Source organism: Ursus arctos, unplaced genomic scaffold (genome assembly GCF_023065955.2).
Source record: "Ursus arctos isolate Adak ecotype North America unplaced genomic scaffold, UrsArc2.0 scaffold_27, whole genome shotgun sequence".
Classification (NCBI taxonomy): domain Eukaryota; kingdom Metazoa; phylum Chordata; class Mammalia; order Carnivora; family Ursidae; genus Ursus; species Ursus arctos.
In genome coordinates this window covers 29,462,433-29,483,685 of record NW_026622952.1, presented here as the reverse complement: position 1 = coordinate 29,483,685, position 21,253 = coordinate 29,462,433, and the positions used below count along the sequence as shown (strand labels likewise).

Below are 21,253 nucleotides of genomic sequence, written 5' to 3'. Positions count from 1 at the left end.
CACCCACACATGGAAGGAAGAATTTGACTGCCTTGGGGCGGAAAGGGCCAGTAGCTCTGAGAAAAGTGCAACCCTCAGGTCCATGTGCACAAGGCTTAAGATTAAACCTGGCCTAGAAGAACCATTTTCCCCATTATGGACCTCTCACTGAATAACAGGCAACAGCAGTCTACCACTGGGGTGAGAGTGGGGGTGGGGAGGGGAAGTGTGTGGAGAAATCCCCTCATGATACGAATACCTAGGGTCTGCTAAAAGCTGAAAGTAGGGCAGAAACACAGAGAACCAGCCCCAGACACACCAGGCCACACTTGAGTTGGAGCTGCTGAAGTGTTTGATGTCACCGGTGCACCGAAGCCAACTGCAAACACAACAAAATCTGAACCGAGCTGAACTACTCAATCCCCTGCCCTAATGACCTGATAGAAGAGGTATTACTATTTTTGAGGTGAAATATTATTTAATTCAGTGTCTACTGTTCCTCTAAACACAATTATCTGGAATTGAAAATAATTGACACATAAAAAAATAAGATAAAAAAACATCAACGAAGGGACTCAATGTCAAGAGAAAAAGCAGTCAACAGAGCCAGACCCAAAGATGTGCCAGATGTTGCAACTATGAGGCAGATAATTTAAAATCAACTTAACAATTAAAATTACAGTTGTCAGTTGAGAATATCATGCCAGGTCGATCTGCTATGATAAGGTTTCTAACCTTCCACAATTACTATAGTGCTGCACATGGATTTTATGCTAACACGTTTCCAGGCTTTTATAACCTTGCACAGAGGTGTGATACAGCTACACAATCAGAGCCAAGGCAGGCCATGCATGGGCCATTCTCCACCATACAGCCAATGGCAGATGCTTTCCACTCATGATAGATCTCTATATGCTTTCAAAAGGGATATAGTAACCAAGATCCAGCAAATCCATGTCTAGGAATTTATCTTAAGAAAACATCAAAATGGTAAAACATAAATGCTCAGGGATGTTAACTTCAGAATTATTCGTTAAAGTGAAAAATGGGGGAAAATGCTAATCAGTAGTGATTAAAAAATGATGACAGAGTGGAATACTAATTAGGCAAAATAATAACGTACATGTATATTTTGACACTGACCAATACAATGTGAATACTATGTAAAAAAAAAAAAAGCCTAATATAATTAAAATTCCCATTTATATAAAAATCATAATATACAGTATCATATCATGATCTGTACATGTGTAATGTAAATTATGTATGAATATATGGTATATACACTGTATTTTATCTATGATATTTACAAAAATGTTAAAAGTGCCTTTTTTTCTGATAGTAATTACGGGTGGTATTTACTTTTGCCATTAGACTTTTTGGAACTATCTTAATGTTTTATAATTGACTTTTTTTTTTTTTTTAAGATTTTTATTTATTTATTTGACAGAGAGAGACAGCAAGCCAGATAGGGAACACAAGCAGGGGGAGTGGGAGAGGAAGAAGCAGGCTTCCAGCAGAGGAGCCTGATGTGGGGCTCGATCCCACAACGCCGGGATCAGGCCCTGAGCCAAAGGCAGACGCTTAACGACTGCGCCACCCAGGCGCCCCTATAATTGATTTTTATATTACTTTTAGAATAAGGAAAAAATTGCAATAAAATAATATGTATTATTAAATAAAGCAAGAAAAGAAGAGCAGAACTAGTAATCATGTAGGCTGTCAGGTGCAGAAGGGAGAGCCAATGAAAGAGATAAAGATTTCCAGATTTTCTCCAGTTACGCATGAAAGCATCATAGTTACTGAAATAGAAAATAAAAATTTCAATATCTACCATTTCAAACACTAAAGATGTTTCATGTTCTGCCCGTAGATTACTTTTAGTGGTTAGTTTTCTTATTTTTTCTGTCTCTCTCTCCTCCTTCCTTCCTTCTCTCATTTAAATTGAGGTAACATTGACATAGAACGTTAGTTTCCCATGTACAACATAACAATTCAATGTTTGTAGACATTGCGAAATGACTAGCACAATAAGTCTAGTCAACATCTGTCACTGAACACAGTTACAAACATTTTTTCTTGTGATGAGAATTAAGATCTACTCTCTTTACAACTTTCAGGTCTGCGGCACAGTATTGTGAAACACCGTGGTCCCCGTGATGTACGTTACATCCCCAGGACTTACTTATTTCCTATCTGGAAGTTTGTGCCTTTTGATAATGGTCAGTTTTCTTAAATTGCAGGTGACAGAAACCCAACTCAAACAGGTTTAGGCACCAAGGAATACTTAGTAGCTCACAGGATCTGAGGGAGGATTGAAGGATCAAGTTTCAGGAAAGGAAGGAAAGCAGCTGGGTCTCAGGAACAGATGGAAGGAGGGGCCAGAAGGCCTTTCGGATTCTCGGTTTTGTGCACGCTGGTTTTATTTTCTACCACCTCACGAGCTGAATAACACGGACACCCACAAATTCTAAGGCCTCATATCCTAGCTTCCCTATGTTACAGGGCCTGACCCTCCTTGCCTCCAGAAGAGGAAGTCTCATGGAAGAACCCACACTGACCCAAACGACTATGTATGAGACAGAAGATCCGGTTAAGATCGCGCTAGAGTCAACCTGAATTCTGTGGTCAGTGTGGCCAGATGACCAGCTTCCCGAAGGAATGCTGTCCCTAAAAGACAAGTGAGCATGTTGGGCAGACAGATAACAGGACTGACTACTCAAGTATCTGATTTCATTTAGAACTTTTATCATGCTTCAATTTTTCTAACATGGTAATGTGGCAGATCACAAAAGCTACGTCTAAGCTATAAAAACCTTTTTATGAGTAGTGTAGAATCGATTCCTTAAAGATTGTTTTGCAAACGAAGAACTGTCACATTATCTTGTGCATAGCTGTTTAGAGGATCAAATCACTTAAACTCCAATAAATTGCAAAATTGACAATGTGTAAGGCTTCTCTAAAATGGGAAAGCCTGTAAAATATTTCAGATATACTTTCGGAATATGATCATTGCAAACCATCAGAGTCGTATAAATCACAAATTGGAAATAGCGAAGTGTTTTGGAAAGAGAGATTCATTAAAAAAATATATCTTTCAAATGCGAGTCCAAGATGTAACAGCTGGGTTCATTTTGATGGCAAGTGGCAGCTTCCAGGGTGGATGTGTCTGGGTGAATAGATGGGTAGACACATTGCCACAGGGGTACTAGCAATATATACACATCCACAGTTAATAGACGGTATATTTCGGAGATTGTGAATGTATAAGTTTATTCTTGCTTATTCCTTATGTCTCAGTTTTCTCTGATGAGTATTTGTTACATACACAGCCAAAAAATTAAAAATGACTTCTGTTCTGTTAAAGATGAGGAACTTCTTTAGAGCATTCAGAAGGAGTACAGGTATTAATCACATATAACGTCACAACTGTGCTCCAAAAATAAATGCATGTCAGATAACTTTTCCTATTCCATGGCACTGTTAGGGTCACTCGAGCACTTTGATACATCTTTTAGTAACAGAAACAGTTACTCTAATTTGTATCTCTCTGAAGTGTGGACTTTTGCATGACAGATTCTCTCACAGAAGGCTGGGTCTGCATTCTATTTCCATTACAAATGAATCCCAGGAAGATTCGTGGCCTGCCCTGTAAGATGCATTAAAATCCAGGGCAATTTTAACTGTAAAAACCTGTGAGTTAAGGGGTAAATGTAAGTGAGCATTAAGTGTGTTTCCTGCTCTACGGTCTCTAAAATGCAGACCAGCCTGGTGGGTAGCAAGAAGAGGCGAGGAATGAAGACTACATTTCTATCTCATGCTCGCAGACCTGCAACCTCACACAACAATCACATTTCTGTGACAGAGTCATCCATTCTCTAAAGAAGCGTAGGTTGGGAGTGTATATATTTAACTTCTATTAAATTGTGAAAGCAGATGCAGTTGATTTTAGGTTGCTCAGTTTGTATCCAAATAGCTGATCTGCCACTGACCTTGAATTATTATAACAGATAGTCGTTAGGGCTGTAGGAAATTGAAAGGAAGCAAGCCACGGCACTTCTCCCCATGCGTACCCTGAGAGACGTACTAGTTCAGTTAGTTTAAAGAAGCGATTGCCCTTGTTTAGAACTTCAGGGAACATTTACTGACAGCCCTGCACTCAGAAATGATTCCCCTTTTATCAGCCTGGTGGAGGACACTTGATAAAAACCTCCCTCTCATCCTACAGAAATAAATCTGCACGTAACACCAGCGAATCAATAGCATATCAATGTTTTCAACCGCCTTGCATGGATGCCATTGTGTCCTCCTCCATTCAGAGTGAAGGGTTTCTGTCACATCCATCTACTTCCACAACAATGCAACCCACAGCAGATCGTTCCTGCACGAGCCAGGGAGCATGTGCTGACGTTATCATTTCCAGACTGAGAAAAAAACCCACCGAGTGACGCTGTTGGCCAAGGATGGCGGCCACTGACAACAAAGAGAGAACATTGCAAAGGAGAATCAATTACATAAACTCCGAAGGTCTCGAAACGTGCGGTAGATGAGGGGCAGCAAATAACCATCAGACAGTCATAATAGTTCTCTGTGACCATGAGTCACCTTTTGTCAGAGGCACAGGGCCTAGTAACAGGGCTTTTCCTTTAAGGTGAAATTGTTCAATAGCTTCCAGAAACACTAAGAGAGGTTCAAGGGAACACTACCATTCTTCATGGGCTGCAATACCTTAGGCTAAACTCAGAGAAGACAAAGATTTGGTAGACATGTTAACGCAAAGGCCTTTCTCATTTTCCTGCAAAATCGGAACAGGGGCTCATGCTCCGGCGAGTACACACATCTCGACATTCTTGTCCTTAAGTCAATCAAGGTAGGAGATTGCTGGTCCTTCATTGCCAACACGTTAGCAATGAATTTCCATAAGGACTGTGGAAGAATGGAGAACTTGAGAACTTCCGGGAAAAGTTCTGGAATTCTATACATAAGTTTCCAATTCCATACAAGGCTTCAGAAAAAGAAGAAAGACAGAAAACTATAAAAATCTAGAGACAGGCTGAAACCAAACTCGGAGCTGTTATAAATATAAAGAAACTAATGTCACTAATACAATAAACGCTTGGGGAAACACGAGGGAAAACAGGAGGGGAGAAGAGCCGTGTGAGGAATTTGCGAAGAGCCAAGCCCAGCTGTGTTGCTGTACCATCTCCTGGAAGCCCGCCTCGCCGACCCGTTTTTCTTAAAAGAAATAAACTGACTAGACCTCCAAGTGACGATGACATCATAACTTATTCATCTTCTGCTTATTGCTTTCCACGATAGAATCTCAACCTCTTATATTAGAGCTCTCTTAAAAATGGAGTACTTTCTACATGATTAAATGCGACACCGGGTGAACTGCAAGAAAAGCCTTCTACACGTCTCTAAACAGAGAGATGAGATGTATTGTGCAGGTTATCTTACCGTAAAGCTTTCGGCCCAAAGTACATAAAGAGCTCCTTCCCCAAAGTCTGGACACCACTGTAAACGTATCCATTCAACAGTCTCAAGAAATTCTGGCTGGAATCTTTATTATTAGTCGGTGCAGCAGCCTAGGAGAAAATACACACAAACCAACGTAACCACACATACAAACTCTAAACAAAATTATAATTTCATTCTTAAATGTATTTCTATTACTTCATGCCCAGGTGCATCCCAACGAGAAGAATAATCTCCAGCAAGTCAAGTAATGTAATCAGCTGTTTACATATATTTTGTCAAATTACTATGGAGTCATTTAAAGAGAGAGGCCAGAAAAAAAAAATTAAGTGGAAAAGAAAGTAATTGGCTCACAATCAAAATGAGTTTCTTCCAGGACCATATAGCTCTGCACATACGAAAAGAAAGCACAGAAAAACGATGTGAATGTTTTAAAACTAAAAAATAGGGGAGTCTTCCATTTCCAGTAGCACAGCCAAGGTCCCTGAAAGAGCATTTAGAGCCAAACAGCTAAAAAATAGTGGATAAAATATGAAAACAAAATAGTTTTACCTGTAATGATGAACTCAAAAGCCAGAAAGGAACAATAGGAGGTTGAAAACAAGTAAAAGGGGGAGAGAACCCCAAAGATAAGCAACTCTCTGATGCAGGCTATTGTCAGAAAGGCACTTACAGGCCCCAAGGAAAGAGAGTTTCAGCTTTCATGGTCTTGTGAGGTGGAGGGCATCAGTGGTAAAGACCGGGCTCCCCTGAATGACGGGATCTAATGCATGACCTGCTCTTTCCCTCCTCAAACCACAATGTCAAGAATAAAGGAAAAAGAAACCCACTACTTCTTCTTCCCATCACTGTGCAAAACCAAACAATATATTGTGAGGACTACAACATATGTACTAAACACCGTAAAGATCAAGGAAGTTATAAACAAAATAGGAGCCCTTCTGTGGGGCAGGGAAAGGAATGGGACTGGGTTTAGATATTGGTAAGGCTCTTTTTCTCGATGGGCAGTAGGTGAACTGGTGTTCTTTGTATCATTGTTTTTCATTCTTTAGATATGGTTATAAATATTCTTTAATTTGCAATCAAAATATAATAAAAAATTTAAAACCATCATTAATGCCTAGCTATTCTATAAGATACAGTAGGCACATATAATTGTGCTCACACATTAACTCTTAATCTAAGGGAATATCCTCACATACTTCTAACCTTTCTTTCATTTTTCTCGAATGGACCTGAGAACTAGATTAAGAGGGTAGGTAGGATCCAGGATAAAATCTTGGTGTGGGGGGAGGGGTAGTGAGGTAGTGGTGATGGTGACAGGGAAACAATTGTAAAACAATTTTAGAATAGTCTAGGAGAAAATCACAACTTCCCCTCCACTTATGGTAGAAAGATACTCAGTGATTCTCAAACTTTTGGTTTACATTCTAAGTAGTTAAGTCCATTGTATTCTTTAGTTTCCTAAATTGGCCCTTATTTAAAAGACGTAGGGTGCCTGGGTGGCTCAGTGGGCTGAGCATCTGCCTTCGGCTCAGGTCATGATCCCAGGGCCCTGGGGTGGAGCCCCGCATCGGGCTCCCTGCTTGGTGCTCCTCCAGCTTGTGCTCTTTTGCTCTCTGTCAAATAAATAAATTCTTTAAAAAATCTTAAAAAAAAAAAAAAAAGAAAGAAAAAGACACATCATAGTATTTAGTTCAAAGGAACAGAAGGATGGGGCGCCTGGGTGGCTTAGTCATTAAGCTTCTGCCTTTGGTTCAGGGCGTGATCCCGGTGTTCTGGGATCGAGCCCCACATTGGCTCCTCCGCTGGGAGCCTGCTTCTTCCTCTCCCACTCCCCCTGCCTGTGTTCCCTCTCTCGCTGGCTGTCTCTCTCTCTGTCAAATAAATAAATAAAATCTTAAAAAAAAAAAAAAGGAACAGAAGGATAAGAGATATTTTAAAAACCCAAAAAAACAAAGATTGAAAATGGCTAGGGACTGAATTTTGTCCCCTCCAACATTCATATGTTGAAGCTCTCATCTCCAATGTGACTGTGTTTGAAAATAGGGCCCTTAGGAGGTCCTTAGGTTTAATGAACTCATAAGGGTGGGGCTCCGGGTCCAGCAGGATTAGCGTCCTTATAAGAAGAGACCACAGAGAGCTCACTCTCTCCGTCTTGTGTGCTCAGAGGCAGCACCACAGAGACGGAAGTGGTGTCTGCAAGCCAGGAAGACAGCTCGCACCAAAACCAAACTGGCCTGAACCTTGATCTTGGACTTCTGGCCTCCAGAACTGGAAGAAAATAAATCTCTGTAAGCCTCCAGGCGATGGCATTTGTCATGGCAGACCAAGTGGACTAAGGCAGGAACAGACACCATTCTTCCACTAAACCCACGTTCGGTTACAATGGCCACAGCAGATGCTTGAATTTCCCAACTGCCTGAAGTTCAGGGGACCGGCTTCACATCCCTCCTTCACATAATAAGAACTGGGAATCAGTCACAGGCTTGGAGTGACCAATGAACCAGTGCACAGAAGGGATTACAAATGGCAGCCTTCCAGCTCTGCTCAAACCACAGAAAGAACCTGTGGGAGGTTCTAGCAAGAGGCGCTACAGATACACAGGCCACCATGTGCTTGGGACACCTGCCTCTGATTCCTCTCCTCTTTCTTGGTTGAACCCCAGAGCCTAGCAGTGATCATCAAGCACTCCCACAACAGGCTTGAGGACTCAGGAAGGGAAAAATATACCTGCACATTTGCCTCGTTTTCATAAATGAATCTGCTAGAATTGAGAAGTACCAGGAGGCTTGATGTTTTCCTGCATAAGAGAAGACTTTTACCTTGCAACATAAATATACTTGGAACCAAGTGTAGATTAAGAGGGTAGGTTTCAATGCAGGTTTCCATGACAACCAGTTAGTAGGTAAAAAGTTCTTCTAAATTAGCCAGGACACTTTTAAGATGACGATATACAGGCACCTGGGTGGCTCAGTCATTTAAGTGTCTGCCTTTGGTTCAGGTCATGATCTCAGGGTCCTAGGATCATGCCCCGCATTGGGCTCCCTGCTCAGTGGGGAGCCTGCTTCTCCCTCTACCTCTCTGCCCTGCTTGTGCACCGTCTCTCTCTCTCTCACTCTATCTCAAATAATAAACTCTTAGGGAAAAAAGGTGATATACAGAGCAGATACAGATCTGTTATGAGTAGCATTTGCCTCTGCATAGATTGGGTTTGATACATTTTTGGATCTTGGATTTAAGGTCCTAGTGATGTTTTAAAAACCTTCATTTCTAAATTAATGTTTCCCCCACCACTCCCATGTCACCAATCTCTTATCCTCTCTCAATACTGTTTGCTAGGAAGTGGTTTTAGCCATGCCCTGCAAAGTCCGTTGGCTTCTCTCAGGGTTCCCAGCAGAGGCTAGGTGTTCAATCTGATCCCATTTCATATATACAGCCCCAGACCCTGTCGTGGCTTTCCTGCTTGCTAGCCGAGGAGGGATTTGTGACCACTGCCACCATAGTGCTTTAATCTCCTTTAATCCTCCAAGTTTTACAAGTTCATCTAAAACTCAGCCTGTCTTCAGTGTGTTGGGAAGGCAATCATACAGTCTGTCATACTTCTACCCGCTTTGGCTGCACAAGAAGGGGCCTTGGGCCTGGAACATTTCCTATCTAGAGACAAAGAGCCCTCAGGGTTTATTGCCTTGGGGGGGGAGTATCTTTCCCTCTTCCAGGCTCAATGTACATTCGTGTGTGTGTCAATGGCTCTCGGGCACGACCCCAGCTTTCTGAATTGCAGACCCCAGGGGGAGGGCTCGGTGTCCTTCCACCTCTGCACAAAGCGGGGGGTGTGCAGTCACACTGTCTGTGTCTCCTGCACACAGGACCCACTGGCCATGGGGACCCATGCCTTGTGTGGGGCTGGCGCTTGTGCTCTCTCTCGCCTTGGGCTGTAAGCACACACTGGACCCCTTGAACCTGCTGTGCAGGTTTTCTCAGCAACTTGGAATTAGGCACTGGTTTCTTCCAGTGGCACTTAGCTGCCTTTTAACCTTGGCCACCGTCGCGTTACAGTCCAGCCTTCTGCACAGCCTGACCCCCAGGAAACAGTGACACACAGCATCCCCCTCACTTTCCCCATCTCGGTTTCTCACGGTACTGCCCTGAAGCTAATCTTGCCCCCGGTGCTACTTTTACCCCCTGGGAAAACGCAGGACTGAGCGGCTCTTAACCACTTCTCTGTTCCCTGCACACACCTCCTTTCCTCCACTTCATTCCGACATTACCATGTTTCATCATGGCTCCTGGCAAAGAGACAGACAAGGTAACCTTGAACTAGACAGGTTGGCACAACACCTAATAAAACAGTATACGAGTCCCAATTGTCTCCTGTGAATCTGTTCACACTGCCGAATTAACAGCTTTGACAAGCACTTGCACCATTCAGCTTAAAACTGACTGTCAACAGCCACCACAGTGTCTGTAATTTGACACCCTGTGACAACAAAGGTGGGATGTGACACCTGGAAAGATGTCCCTCACCATTAAAAACACGCCAGTCATGACTGTTCATCGGATTCATTCATTTTAGAAAAGTTTACTGACCTTCCAGTATGTATTAGGCCTTGTTCCAGATGATGGGGATGCATTAGTGAGGAAAAACAACAACAATTAAAAACCTCCTGCCTTCAGGGAGCTTACAGTCTTCCACGCAGGGGCGAGCAAGCAATAAATATAATAACAGTGTGTTAAAACATGTGGAAAAGAAATAAAGATGTGAAAGAGAGATCAAGATTCGGGGAGGGTGTAGCAGGTTATAATTCTAAACAAGGTAGTCATAATCTCATGAAGACAATGGTACCTGAGCAGGTCTCATGGGGGTTTTGAGTGAGCCATGATCCACGCATAGGTAACAGCGATGCCAAGGCCCTCCAGTAAAGTGTTTCTGATAACCAGTGAGCAGACCAGGATGGCTCGCACGCAGAGAGCAGAAGAAGGTGTAGACAGATGAGAACCAGACCACGTGGCCCACAAGGTCCACTCTACAGACTGGCTGCTTCTCTGACACAAATGAGGAAGAAGAAAAATAGGATCAACACTACTTTTTAAAATGCTCTATCTGGCTGCTGGGTAGAATTCTGGCTCAGATGATCAGAGTGCAAGCTGGCCAAGAACTCAGAAGTACCGCTAAACGATCCAGATGAGAGGATGGAACTCTGGGCCGATATCGTAGCGGCAGAGGCGGTGAGAAGGGACCAGATTGCTGGCTGGATTTTGAAGGTGGAGCAAAGAGGATTTGCTGGCACACTGGATGTGGGGCATTTTTGGCCTGAATTACTGGAAAGACAGTAGCGCTGGCAATGGAGATGAAGATTTGGGTGGAGCGGGGGGGAGCGGAAGGTCGGGGCTCAGTTTCAGGTAAGTTAAGGTGAGACATCGAGCAGGCAGGTGGGCATGAGTCTGGAAAGAGCTCTAGGCTGCAGATGTAAATGTATCTAGTCATCAGCATTCAGATGGCTTCTAAAGCTTTGAGACTGGATGATGTCAGCAGGAGAGTACAGACCACGAAGAGAAGGCGCCCAAGAACGGCGGGCTAGGACACTGCCCTGGGAACTCAGGAGGAAGAACTGGCAAACTCTCATGAAAAGGAGGAGGAAGAACAGCACGGGTGAGAAGGCAGCCGGCAAGGCAGGAACTAAACCCAGCAGGGGTGGTGTCCTACAAGCCAAGGAAGAAAAGTTTGGAGGAAGACTCGTGGCCGGTACCACTAATAAATACATCAAGTCAGACAAAGACCGAGACATGACCACTGGATTTAGCCATGCAGAGGTGATTCATGACAAGGGTTTTGGAGAAGTGACAGGAAGCAAAAGCCTGGTTGAAGTGGGTTCAAGAGGCTACGAGAGGAGAGGCAGCAGAGGCAGTGAAGCAGTGTGAACATGGGATGCTGTCCAAGGCAACACAGAAACACAGCAATGGCTGAAGGGAAGTAGAGGCAAGAGGGTTGGTTTGCTTTAAGATGGGACAGCTCAGGAGAGGGGAGAGCTGTCATGCTCCGAACGGACGGCTGAAGGAATGTCTTCACTAGGCAAGGAGGGACGGCTCAAGGACACATGGGGTCTGTTGGTCTTGACAGGAACACGGACAGTCCATCTACAGGATCAGGAAGGAAGGCACCTTATGTGGGTACAGATGCTGGTAGGTAGATGTGGTTGTGCAAATTCTCTTGTGGTTGATACATTTTCTCAGTAAAGTGGGAATGAGAGTATCAGCTAAGAGGAAGGTAGGCCCCAGAACCCTGCCTCCTCTACAGGTAATGTAGCGCAAAATACTAAGAGTATTTGCAGCAACCACTAGCACAGAGTCAGTTTAGCCAGCTTCTGACATGATTCAGTATCATCATTCACAGGTCTCATTATTCACAGGTAGAGGCCAATGGCTTCACACAAATGGCATCCCTCATTCCATCCTAGAGACATACATGAAAAAATGTCATTAAAACCTCACTATTCAGGACCACTTTGGGCATCCTTAGTTACTGACATCAACCCAATGATCTTCAGTTGATGGTGTTAATCTCATTAAAAGGAAGTACCGATTTGTATTTGTTTACATGATCTTGGGCTTACTAGGATCATAATGTTTCCTGATTTTTTATTTTATTCTCTGCCTTCTGAAAACCCAGATTGTTTTCTGGGAAGTTTTCCATTCCGTAAGGACTACTGCTCACTGTTCAGTGGCTAGACGGGACCATCTGTCTCTCCCCCCTTATCAGAACATCTGAATTTAATTCAGCAGTAATTCATCATTGAATTTGGTTGTAACTGGTTAAACAAAATATTTAAGAGTACAATTCATATCAAATTTTTGTGCCACTCCTTCTTGAACCACTCTATGACATACATTTTGGAAGAGAGCCATCCAAAGAAACAGTAAAAACCTGGTTAAAAAAACATAGGGTTTTTAATAAAAACCTCTGCCTTTTTTTTTTTTTTAAATCCACGTAGTCGAACGCCCCAGAGCTCCTAATAATGTCTATCAAGAAGAAATTCAAACCTAGCTTATCCTGGTTTCTATCCCAGATTTCCCTCCCAGGGACTGTCTAATAATGTGTAAAATGGGTCTATAAGGTCGTGCCTCAGGACTACCTAGAATCCTCACTGTGGGAAATTTGGTTCCACAGACAGCTTATGGAGAGCACAGCTGAAACATCCATTATAACCAATGCTAAGGGGTAGGTTAAAAAAAGTTTTTATATCCAGGATTAATTCCTTAAGGCATCAGAGGTTGTCCTGGTGCAGACATCTATATGCTCCCCAAATTATTGTCAACTATCAGATATTTTAGAAAGTCTAAGAGATCCAGCCACGGGAAATTTGGCTATTTAGCAAGAGAAAGTCTCAGTGGATGGCCCTCCAAAACTTTATGGTTACTGGACCACATATTTAAAAGACAAAGGAGAGTACATGCCCTTGTAAATAAATTCTGTTGTGCTTTGGAGGATGAATTCAAAAATATAAAGGCTGATACACTTAAAGTGCATGAGACCATTAAACCTCTTTGCACAGCTGTCAGTGAAAAGTGAAATATGTCGTTCTGGCTGAGAGAGCCTCAAAGAGAACCACAAACCAAATCCTTACAGGTACAATATAGGTCTTACTTCACTGGTGTTTTACCCTCCTCTCCATGATCAAAAATAACACACAATATGACATCAAAAAACATATAAAGAAATGCTGAAATGGTCATGGAACTAACAGCTCTGCACATACTGAAGAAAAGATGTTTATGGCCTGAGGACGGCGCACAGGACAACACAGATGTCAGCCGAAGGGCAGGAAGGATGGTAGGTGGAGCAGCAGTCGCTGTGGAAAGAGACAGACTCGCAACTGTCAAACGACTTCAGTGCAACAGAAACTGTTCCAGCTACAGATGCTGCGTGACCTTGGCTTGAATACATTTCAGAATTCGTTTTTTAATACTTGATGAGATGTTTGGGAATTAAAATGAAATGTTAGCATAACCTCTTCCTTGCTCACATATATAGATTGTATTTCTCTCTGGTACTAGGATTTCCCCACCTGGGAAGCAGAGTCAACTTGAGGCTTTCTCCCTGCCGAATGCAGCAACCACTAGCACAGGACTTTCCATACTGAACGAGTATTTGACTTTGACTTGTGTTTCTCCTCTGATCCCCTAAGCTCCTTGGGGACAGCGACTATGGTGTTTAACTAATATTCTTGAGAGCTTCACACAACGCCTGGAGTGAAGTAAACATGTGCAGGATTAATCAGATCCCTCCTCCGTCCCCTCCTAAAACTGCGTGTGGCTTTAAAATACAGGCTCACTCATAGCATAATGTATAGATGTGTCCAATCACCACGTCGTACACCTAAAACTAATGAAACACTGTGCATCGACTATACCTTAATGATTAAAAAAAATACATAGACTGTCTCCCCACCTACCATCTCCATCCTTACTTAACCTTTCCCAAAATTTCTTGGCAAAAATTTCTACTCCACCATCTGTTTCATCTCCTTTGAAAATTATTAACACTCTACTCTTTTCTTTTTCTTCTTTTTTGAGATTTATGATTTGAGAGAGAGAGAGAGAGAGAGAGAGAGAATGCAAGCAGGGGGAAGGGCAGAGGGAGAGAGAGAATCCCAAGCAGGCTCACAGAGCCTGACTCAGGGATCGATCTCATGACCCTCAAGACCTGAACTGAAATCAAGAGTCAGATGCTCAACCAACTGAGCCACCCAAGTGCCCCAGTATCTTGTTTTCTAATGATCTACAATGGAGTGAGGCTTACACGTTAGAGGACCACATTTTCATAAGGACCAAAAGCTAGATGGGAGTAAAATACTATATTTACCAGAATTTCCCATAAAGTAGGCTTTATGAGAAGGTTTAGGAATTCTGTTTAGGAATTCTTCAAGGGGAGAGATTTTGGAAGGGACCGATGTATTTTCAGCAACCAGGGCTAGCATGCCCTGGTTTCTGTTTGAGATGTTCACTCAGCATTTAAATGGTTGCTTTAAAACATCGATTCTAATGCTACATTTGGGCTTTGAGAGGAATGATACATGAAGATCTTTTAATTCAGTCGTCTATCATTTGGGCTCTAGACCCAGGTTACGTGATTCCCGGCACACTATCATTTATAAAATAATCAGCTTTGGAAAGTATACTTGGGACATAATAAAATTTTCAACTTATGACTGACCATCTCAAGCACTTGCATATATTTTTAAGCTTTTTTTTTTTTTTAATTCCATTTTAGGAGGAAATTCTGGTATACCAGTGATGGTTTGTTCCACTTATTTTGAGAGCTATTGTGTACAAACTGGCCAAGGCTTTTGCAATAAACCTAAGATTTGCAAGTTTTTCACTGGTCCTACTATAGAATCTGGGGTTATCACCTCTTTGTGTATGCTCCAGCTGCCCAAACTCAAAAATTAATTTCCACAAGCCTATTATCTTTGTTATAACTATACACAAATGCCCAATATATGCTTGACTTCCTCACATTGACCCTTATAATCCTGTTACTGTGAGATCTGAACATTTCATCCTTCCCCCCCCTGAAATAGAGACGAAAATCTCCTATGCCACAATTTTAAGTATGATTGAGAAGGGTTCACCTTCCCATTTTCAAGTGGCTTAATAATATGAAATCGTCAAAACAACATATATCTTCAGAGACAGCACATGATTTATTGTGCTGATTACCACTTATCCTGCCTATCCATGGGTGAACAGGAAGATGAACTTTTCAGAACAGAGCAAGACTTTTCCATAGATAAATGTTTCAGCTCTAGTACAACTATATATTTTCCCCCACAGAGAAAAGAAAATACCATATTTACTTTCGTAGTCTCTCCTCCTTGTTTTTTGGCCACATGCTTTTTTCTCCCCTAATACAACACTTTTCTTAATCAGAGGTCACTTACCTACCAATTTAAACCATCAAAGAACCTAATTTTAAAATGGTCTGTAAGCACCAAAGAGAGGTCTTTAGGTTCATACATCAAAACATATTCTACAATTTTTTAAGAGCAGAGCCTTCAAACATTTACACAGAGGCTAAATGCTTTGTACATAATTCGAGGGCACCAAATGATTGTAAACCCTTCATTAAGGAAAAGAGCGTTCTTCCAATTTATGGGTCTGGGAAGAAAGCCCGATCTGGGAGAAAAAGGAGCAATTACCAGGACATTGACTTTGCTAGACACTAAGCTAAGAGTTTCATGCGTCCTCTAATCTAATCCTGACCAAATCAGCAGAGATGTGACGGTATGCATCTCTATAGGAGGAAATAACGAAAGAGCTGGAATTCAAAATCAACATGGTCCGATATTCTTTTCTGTACATCAAACCGAGTACCTCACTGTCAGAGTAAAAGCTACAATGGCCATGAAAAATCACCTTCCTTAGTCTCCTCTGTAAGATTGTTACTTGTTCTTCATTATCCTTTGTTCCATGATTCCATATAAGGCTGAATGCTGAAAATAATGACCCTCAGTCATTAAGGAGAAACCAGTATCAGTATGCATTTAAAAAGGTAAGGGATTATATAATGCATGTTCTCGATCACGGTATCTCCCATGCCAGGTCAGTATCATATTGTATGTTCTATACAATTTTAAAACCCCTTTGTATTGAAAGGAATAAGCTTCCTTTAGCTAGAAAATGAATCTCTGTGGATTAGCTCATCCCTTCACACAATGGCACTAAAATGAGTTATGATTTCTTTTTTCCCCACTATGAACAAGAGGAAAAAGGAGGAAATCTTTTACTTTGTGGCTTCATTATTTTCTCGTGGTAGGAATTTCCACATAACATACATAACAAAATACACATACTTATAATGCAAGATTCTGGACTGAATTTAGTTTTAAGTCCTTAATCATTTGGGGTTATTCAACACTTTTCTGTTCTCCATCCATTTAAATTGTTTATTAAATGCCTACTCTCTTCACGACACTGTGAAGAACATAAAAAGATGAGTAGGAGTAGCTATCACAGTGAATACATGTATCAAATTGTAAGGAGTGATAGAACAGTCAGAGGATCATGTTTCAAATGAAAGGAATGCTTATAAATAAACTGTTTCATATCCAGTTTGGTGAAAAGGAGATCGAAAACATATGCAGATTCCACACCGATTTCACTAAAAAATTGTATCCACCCAACAATTAAAATCGGAGGATTGACTCTTCGCAGCTCATCAACTGGAGATGTTCATTGATATTCCAATATTGTTTCTTACCATAAGGTTCCACAAGCTCCAGCAGAGTTTTATGCAATGTGTTTACACAGTTGCATAATTTTATGCTGACAAGACAGTGGATCAAAATTCAGAGAAATAATATAATGCATACACGACTAGCAGATGCTGCGATCTTGTACGGGTAGGCTTCTTCAAAACAAGGATCAGTTGTCACAAGGAGACACACATTGAAGTGTGATCTCTGAACTCCAAATCGAAGCAAAAAGGAGGGAACACTATCCGATACACTAACTGGTTCGTTAATGGCAGCAACTACGGGGGGGGGGGGGGGGGTGTTGGTTTTTCAGTACCGTGATTACCTGAATTATTTTAAATGCCCAGTTAATATTTCTTCAACTTTCTTTTGTATTTTTTGTTTAGTGCAATGTAAAAAATATAGTATGCAGTTGTTAACTTATTTTTAAACTCTGTCTTGTGAAAACTAGTAAATTCAAGCCAGTAGCAGAAACATTTAAACAGCTTTAACTCCCTGCTGTAAATGTCTGGGAAACATGGGATCATCTGTTACGGGAATGATCATGCTGGAGATCAGTGACAACCTACATTTTGATTAAATTTACTATCGATCCAGCAACCCTCTGAAATGCAAAAGACACTTTCTGTTTAGATTATTATTGTTATTATTATTATTTGATCAAAGGCCCAGCAAGCGAAGCCAAGGCAAAATATTTACAATTTTCCCAATAACCACAAAGAAGTTGCTATTACTTCCATATTGATTTTCAAATCCAGTTCCCATAAAACCAGATTCCTGATCCCAATCATAAAGACGTACTCCAATTTTTAATACCACTTTACGTCAAAACAGAACAGTTTTAAGGGCGGGCCTTTTTATTTAGAGGTTATAGGTTACTTAGTTTAGTATTGCTTCCAAGAGATGTTAACAATTACCCAACAATTAGTGAAGCATTTGCGTTCTATTATCAGGTTGCACTCTCTTGCGCAATCTGAATAGAGGATCGGAAGTCCTTAGAAGAGAATTCTCAGCATAGGTAAATTGATAATTGAACAAAACTACAAGCGGTGGGTGGATACAACCAAAAACCCAAGGTCTCACTTCCCTAGTTAATAATCACAACGACATATTAAGCAATATGGTGTTTCTGCCTCTGAAGCAGCCGTTTTCTCCCTGAATCTTTTATAACTGAGAAAAGGCTACAGTTAAGAGTAACAGGCTTTGGATTCCAAAGGAGGGAACCCCCCCTTCACCCCCTGGTTCAACCCCTTACTAGTCATGTGATCTTGGGCGACTTAATTAAATTTACTTGGAACCTCCCATTCCTCAACTGTAGAATCATAGGGTTATTATTTCTCCTAACTACACGAAACGTAAAGGTTCTTCAAAGGCACTTTATGTCTTGCCACCAGAGATAATCACAATAAACTTAAAGGAAACGTCCCTGCTATTTTGGCCTAAATACCAATGAGGTGATATTTATTTAAAACATTAAGTTGGATTCTCACAGGAGGAAGTTTATCTTATTCATCTTTGCATCCCCAGGAGCTAGCATGAAACCTAACACAAAATATATGACTGCTGAATGATGTAAATCCTGATACCCACACACATATTCATGTCATATCCATTTCTGAGCCTACTGCCTTTACTGGGGAAATAGCAACTCTGTCCCCTCTTCATCTCCACCACCAGCCCTCCCCCCTGGATTCCTGCAGCCCTCTCCTAAGTGAGGGTGCAGTATCTACTTTGGCTCTCCTCCAGTCTTTTATTTTTCCTTTTCAAGATAGAGTGCTCTTTCCAAAGTGTGAGTGGATCGCACCACACTTTGAAGACCCCCATTACTTGTAAGATAAATACAGAGTCCCTAACCAGGTTTACAAAGATCTCCATGGTCTGGCTCCTGCCCAGCAACCTCAAACGACCTACCTTCTAGCTCATTTCTGTTTTCCAGTCACACTGCTTCTCTTTCAATCCTTCAAATATTTGAAGCTTTCTTCCTTTGCTAATGCTCTGCCTAACGTGTTCTGCCTGTCAACCTTCGGCCCATGTGTTGCTTATTCCTCACCCTTCATACCTCAGTTTAATTGTCAGCCGAGCCTCTCCTGACCTTCCTGAGTCCTTACAGAACCAAGTAGGAGAGCCTTCAGAGGATTTATCAATTTATATTTATGTTCTTAATGATTGCCCAAGTACCTTCCCAACTCAAGTGTAGGCTCCACAGGGAAAGCATTTGCTTTTGCTCCCCAGATGACTTGATATTCAAAATTTTGTGGAATGCATGATTTTTATAAATATTAATATTCTAAGAGAACACTCAAGATCCAGCCTTGTGGTACCCTGACCTCATTTTGAGAAACACTACACTAAAAGAATAGGTGCAGAGCATTTAATGACGTATAAAGTCAAAATAAATAAAATACAAGGGCAGTTGGAAGAAGATGCAAAACTTAACTCTTTTCCAAGTTTGAAAAATATTATTTTCTCAGACTTAGAGCCTTATTTCTTTCAAGTTGTGAACATATGTGAATTTCATAGCAAGCCATTTTTTCTTCCCGGACCAAAGGCTAGGAGGGAGTTTTGCAGGAGAAATTAAGTACAGCTCAATATTGCATACATCCATGGAAATACAATCATCCAGACATCCAAAGGGCTTTTAAGGCATGATGGCTTAATCAGAATATTTTTAGTACAAATTCTAAATTCTTAACAAATGAATATCACACCATCTGCAATGAATGCCTTGAGTGGCCAGAAGCTGTGCTACAATTTATTTTAAGAAGAAAGAAATTCACTTAAGGGAACCAGAGCTGGGTTCCACAGCCCCTTCATTAGATAGCAAAATTAAGTTGAGTGGGAAGGTCAGTGCTACATTTTTTGTGTGCAATTTTAGAATTATATGTTAGTTGTGCTACACCTATCAACTGCAGGATAGCAGGCAGGTGAGAAGCTGGAATTCCATGCTAAAAGCTTATTGTCTTAAAAATGTGAGGGGGAGAAAATGGAGAGATCTGATAATATTAACAGCAGAAAATGCACCTATGGACACAAGGAGACCATCTTTTGTTGAGCTGTAGAAAGTTAAGCAAGGTGATTCGTAATAAAACACCTTCGATCAATCCTTGCCTGGGCATCTCCCTCTGGCAGCGTTTGCTCAGCTCTCCCGTAGTCTCTACACAGGTGCGCGAGCACTGACTTGTCCCTCTTGCAAGGTCCTTAAAGTTAGGGAAACGCTGAGCCCCACGGAGCCTGTTCAAGAGCAAAGAGATGACACTTTGGGCCCTGGAAACCCGACGGGATCTTTATTCCATTGTCCCCTGCTGACCCCATAGCAAATTATATTAAAGGCTCACCTGGGTCGAGACCACAGCCAGCGAGGCTGCGTGAGGCAAGACCGGGCCTCCCAGGCTCTGCAGGGCGCTTCCCCGCACGTCCTTCACCGCCTGGCCCGGGCGCACTCGCGCCCGAATTTTCTCTCCATTTAGAGTACAACCTGGTCCTTCCACCATCTCCCAAACGGTACTGGGGTTCACTAGTTGCAGGTCCCCGCGGAGAAAGCTCCTGTGCAACTCAATCCGCGCGCGGGTTCTTGCGCGGAGAGGAAGTTCAAATCTCCCGCGCTTCCGGCGCCGCTTCGGCCGCCAGGCCCCGCCCAGCTCAGGCCCGTCTGGCCCCGCCCCGGTCCCCCGCTCAGGTCCGTCTGGCCCCGCCCCGGCCCCTCCAGTCGAGGGCCGCCTGGCCCCGCCTCAACACGCCCGGAGTGCGTGGAGCCCACCCCACCCCGCTAAACTGTAACAGCTGAAGCAATTGGGACTCCAGAAACTCCAACCTTTTTGTTTTGAGGTTTTGCTCTTGTCTTTGAACTATTCAATACACGTCCATTTTGTGATCTTGTCCTCTAATTCTGCCCTAAAATTCAAGGTCGTCTCTGTCTTGGCAGGCTTTGGTTTTTGTATGCCCTATTCAGATGTGGGTAAGGAAGAGAGGAGCTCAGAAAAAGGGGTTTTAGAACAAGCAGCCTATGTATTTTCTCCTGTAGAGTTAGCATACTTTCGAAAATGTGGCTTTATATACCAAATATATTTTAGTCTCTATGTTAAAAACCCTTTCATGTTTTAGATAGCTGAGCTAAGTGAGCTCTACCAAAATTCATCAACCATTCTTTTATGGGATGCCCCAGATGAATGCTGTTTGAAATTGCTTTATAAGAGGCAGGGCTCTATGGAAATATGAAGGCAATGCCTAGCTTTTCACATTTACGCAAAGATGCACGCATATAAATATATGAAGCTAATGACTCCATACATTTTTGTAAATAATAAAAAATCTAATCTTTTCTGAAAATTAAAATATAGAGCATTAAAACAGAATGTTCATTTGTCTGTGATTTAATCAGCCTATCACTGTGCTGTAGTTAAACCAGAAGAATATGTATACCAGAGCCTTGAATTCAAACATTTAAGCAGCATTAAATATTTCTCTTTGTGGGGAGAGATTAGTGATCAAGTTAGCTGGATCGCGTTCAGGATTCTTTGTACTTTACTCTCTTGTTTAATTGT

General features: G+C 42.0%; 1 protein-coding gene across 2 annotated transcripts in view; it reads right to left on the bottom strand.

The window, feature by feature from the left end:
* The window catches only part of NEIL3 (nei like DNA glycosylase 3), a 478,812-nt gene that overhangs the window by 25,603 nt on the left and 431,956 nt on the right, over nucleotides 1-21,253 (bottom strand). Inside the window, exons 1-2 of one of the 2 annotated variants that reach the window (XM_044387583.3) lie at nucleotides 20,048-20,300; nucleotides 5,440-5,567 (exon numbers count right to left, since the gene is read on the bottom strand). In XM_044387583.3, coding sequence (XP_044243518.2) covers nucleotides 5,440-5,567; nucleotides 20,048-20,203 — 284 coding nt within the window. In that variant the 5' untranslated portion in view covers nucleotides 20,204-20,300. Of the gene's footprint in view, nucleotides 1-5,439; nucleotides 5,568-20,047; nucleotides 20,301-21,253 lie in introns of those variants that run through there. The other variant, XM_048226218.2, reaches the window with a different exon arrangement.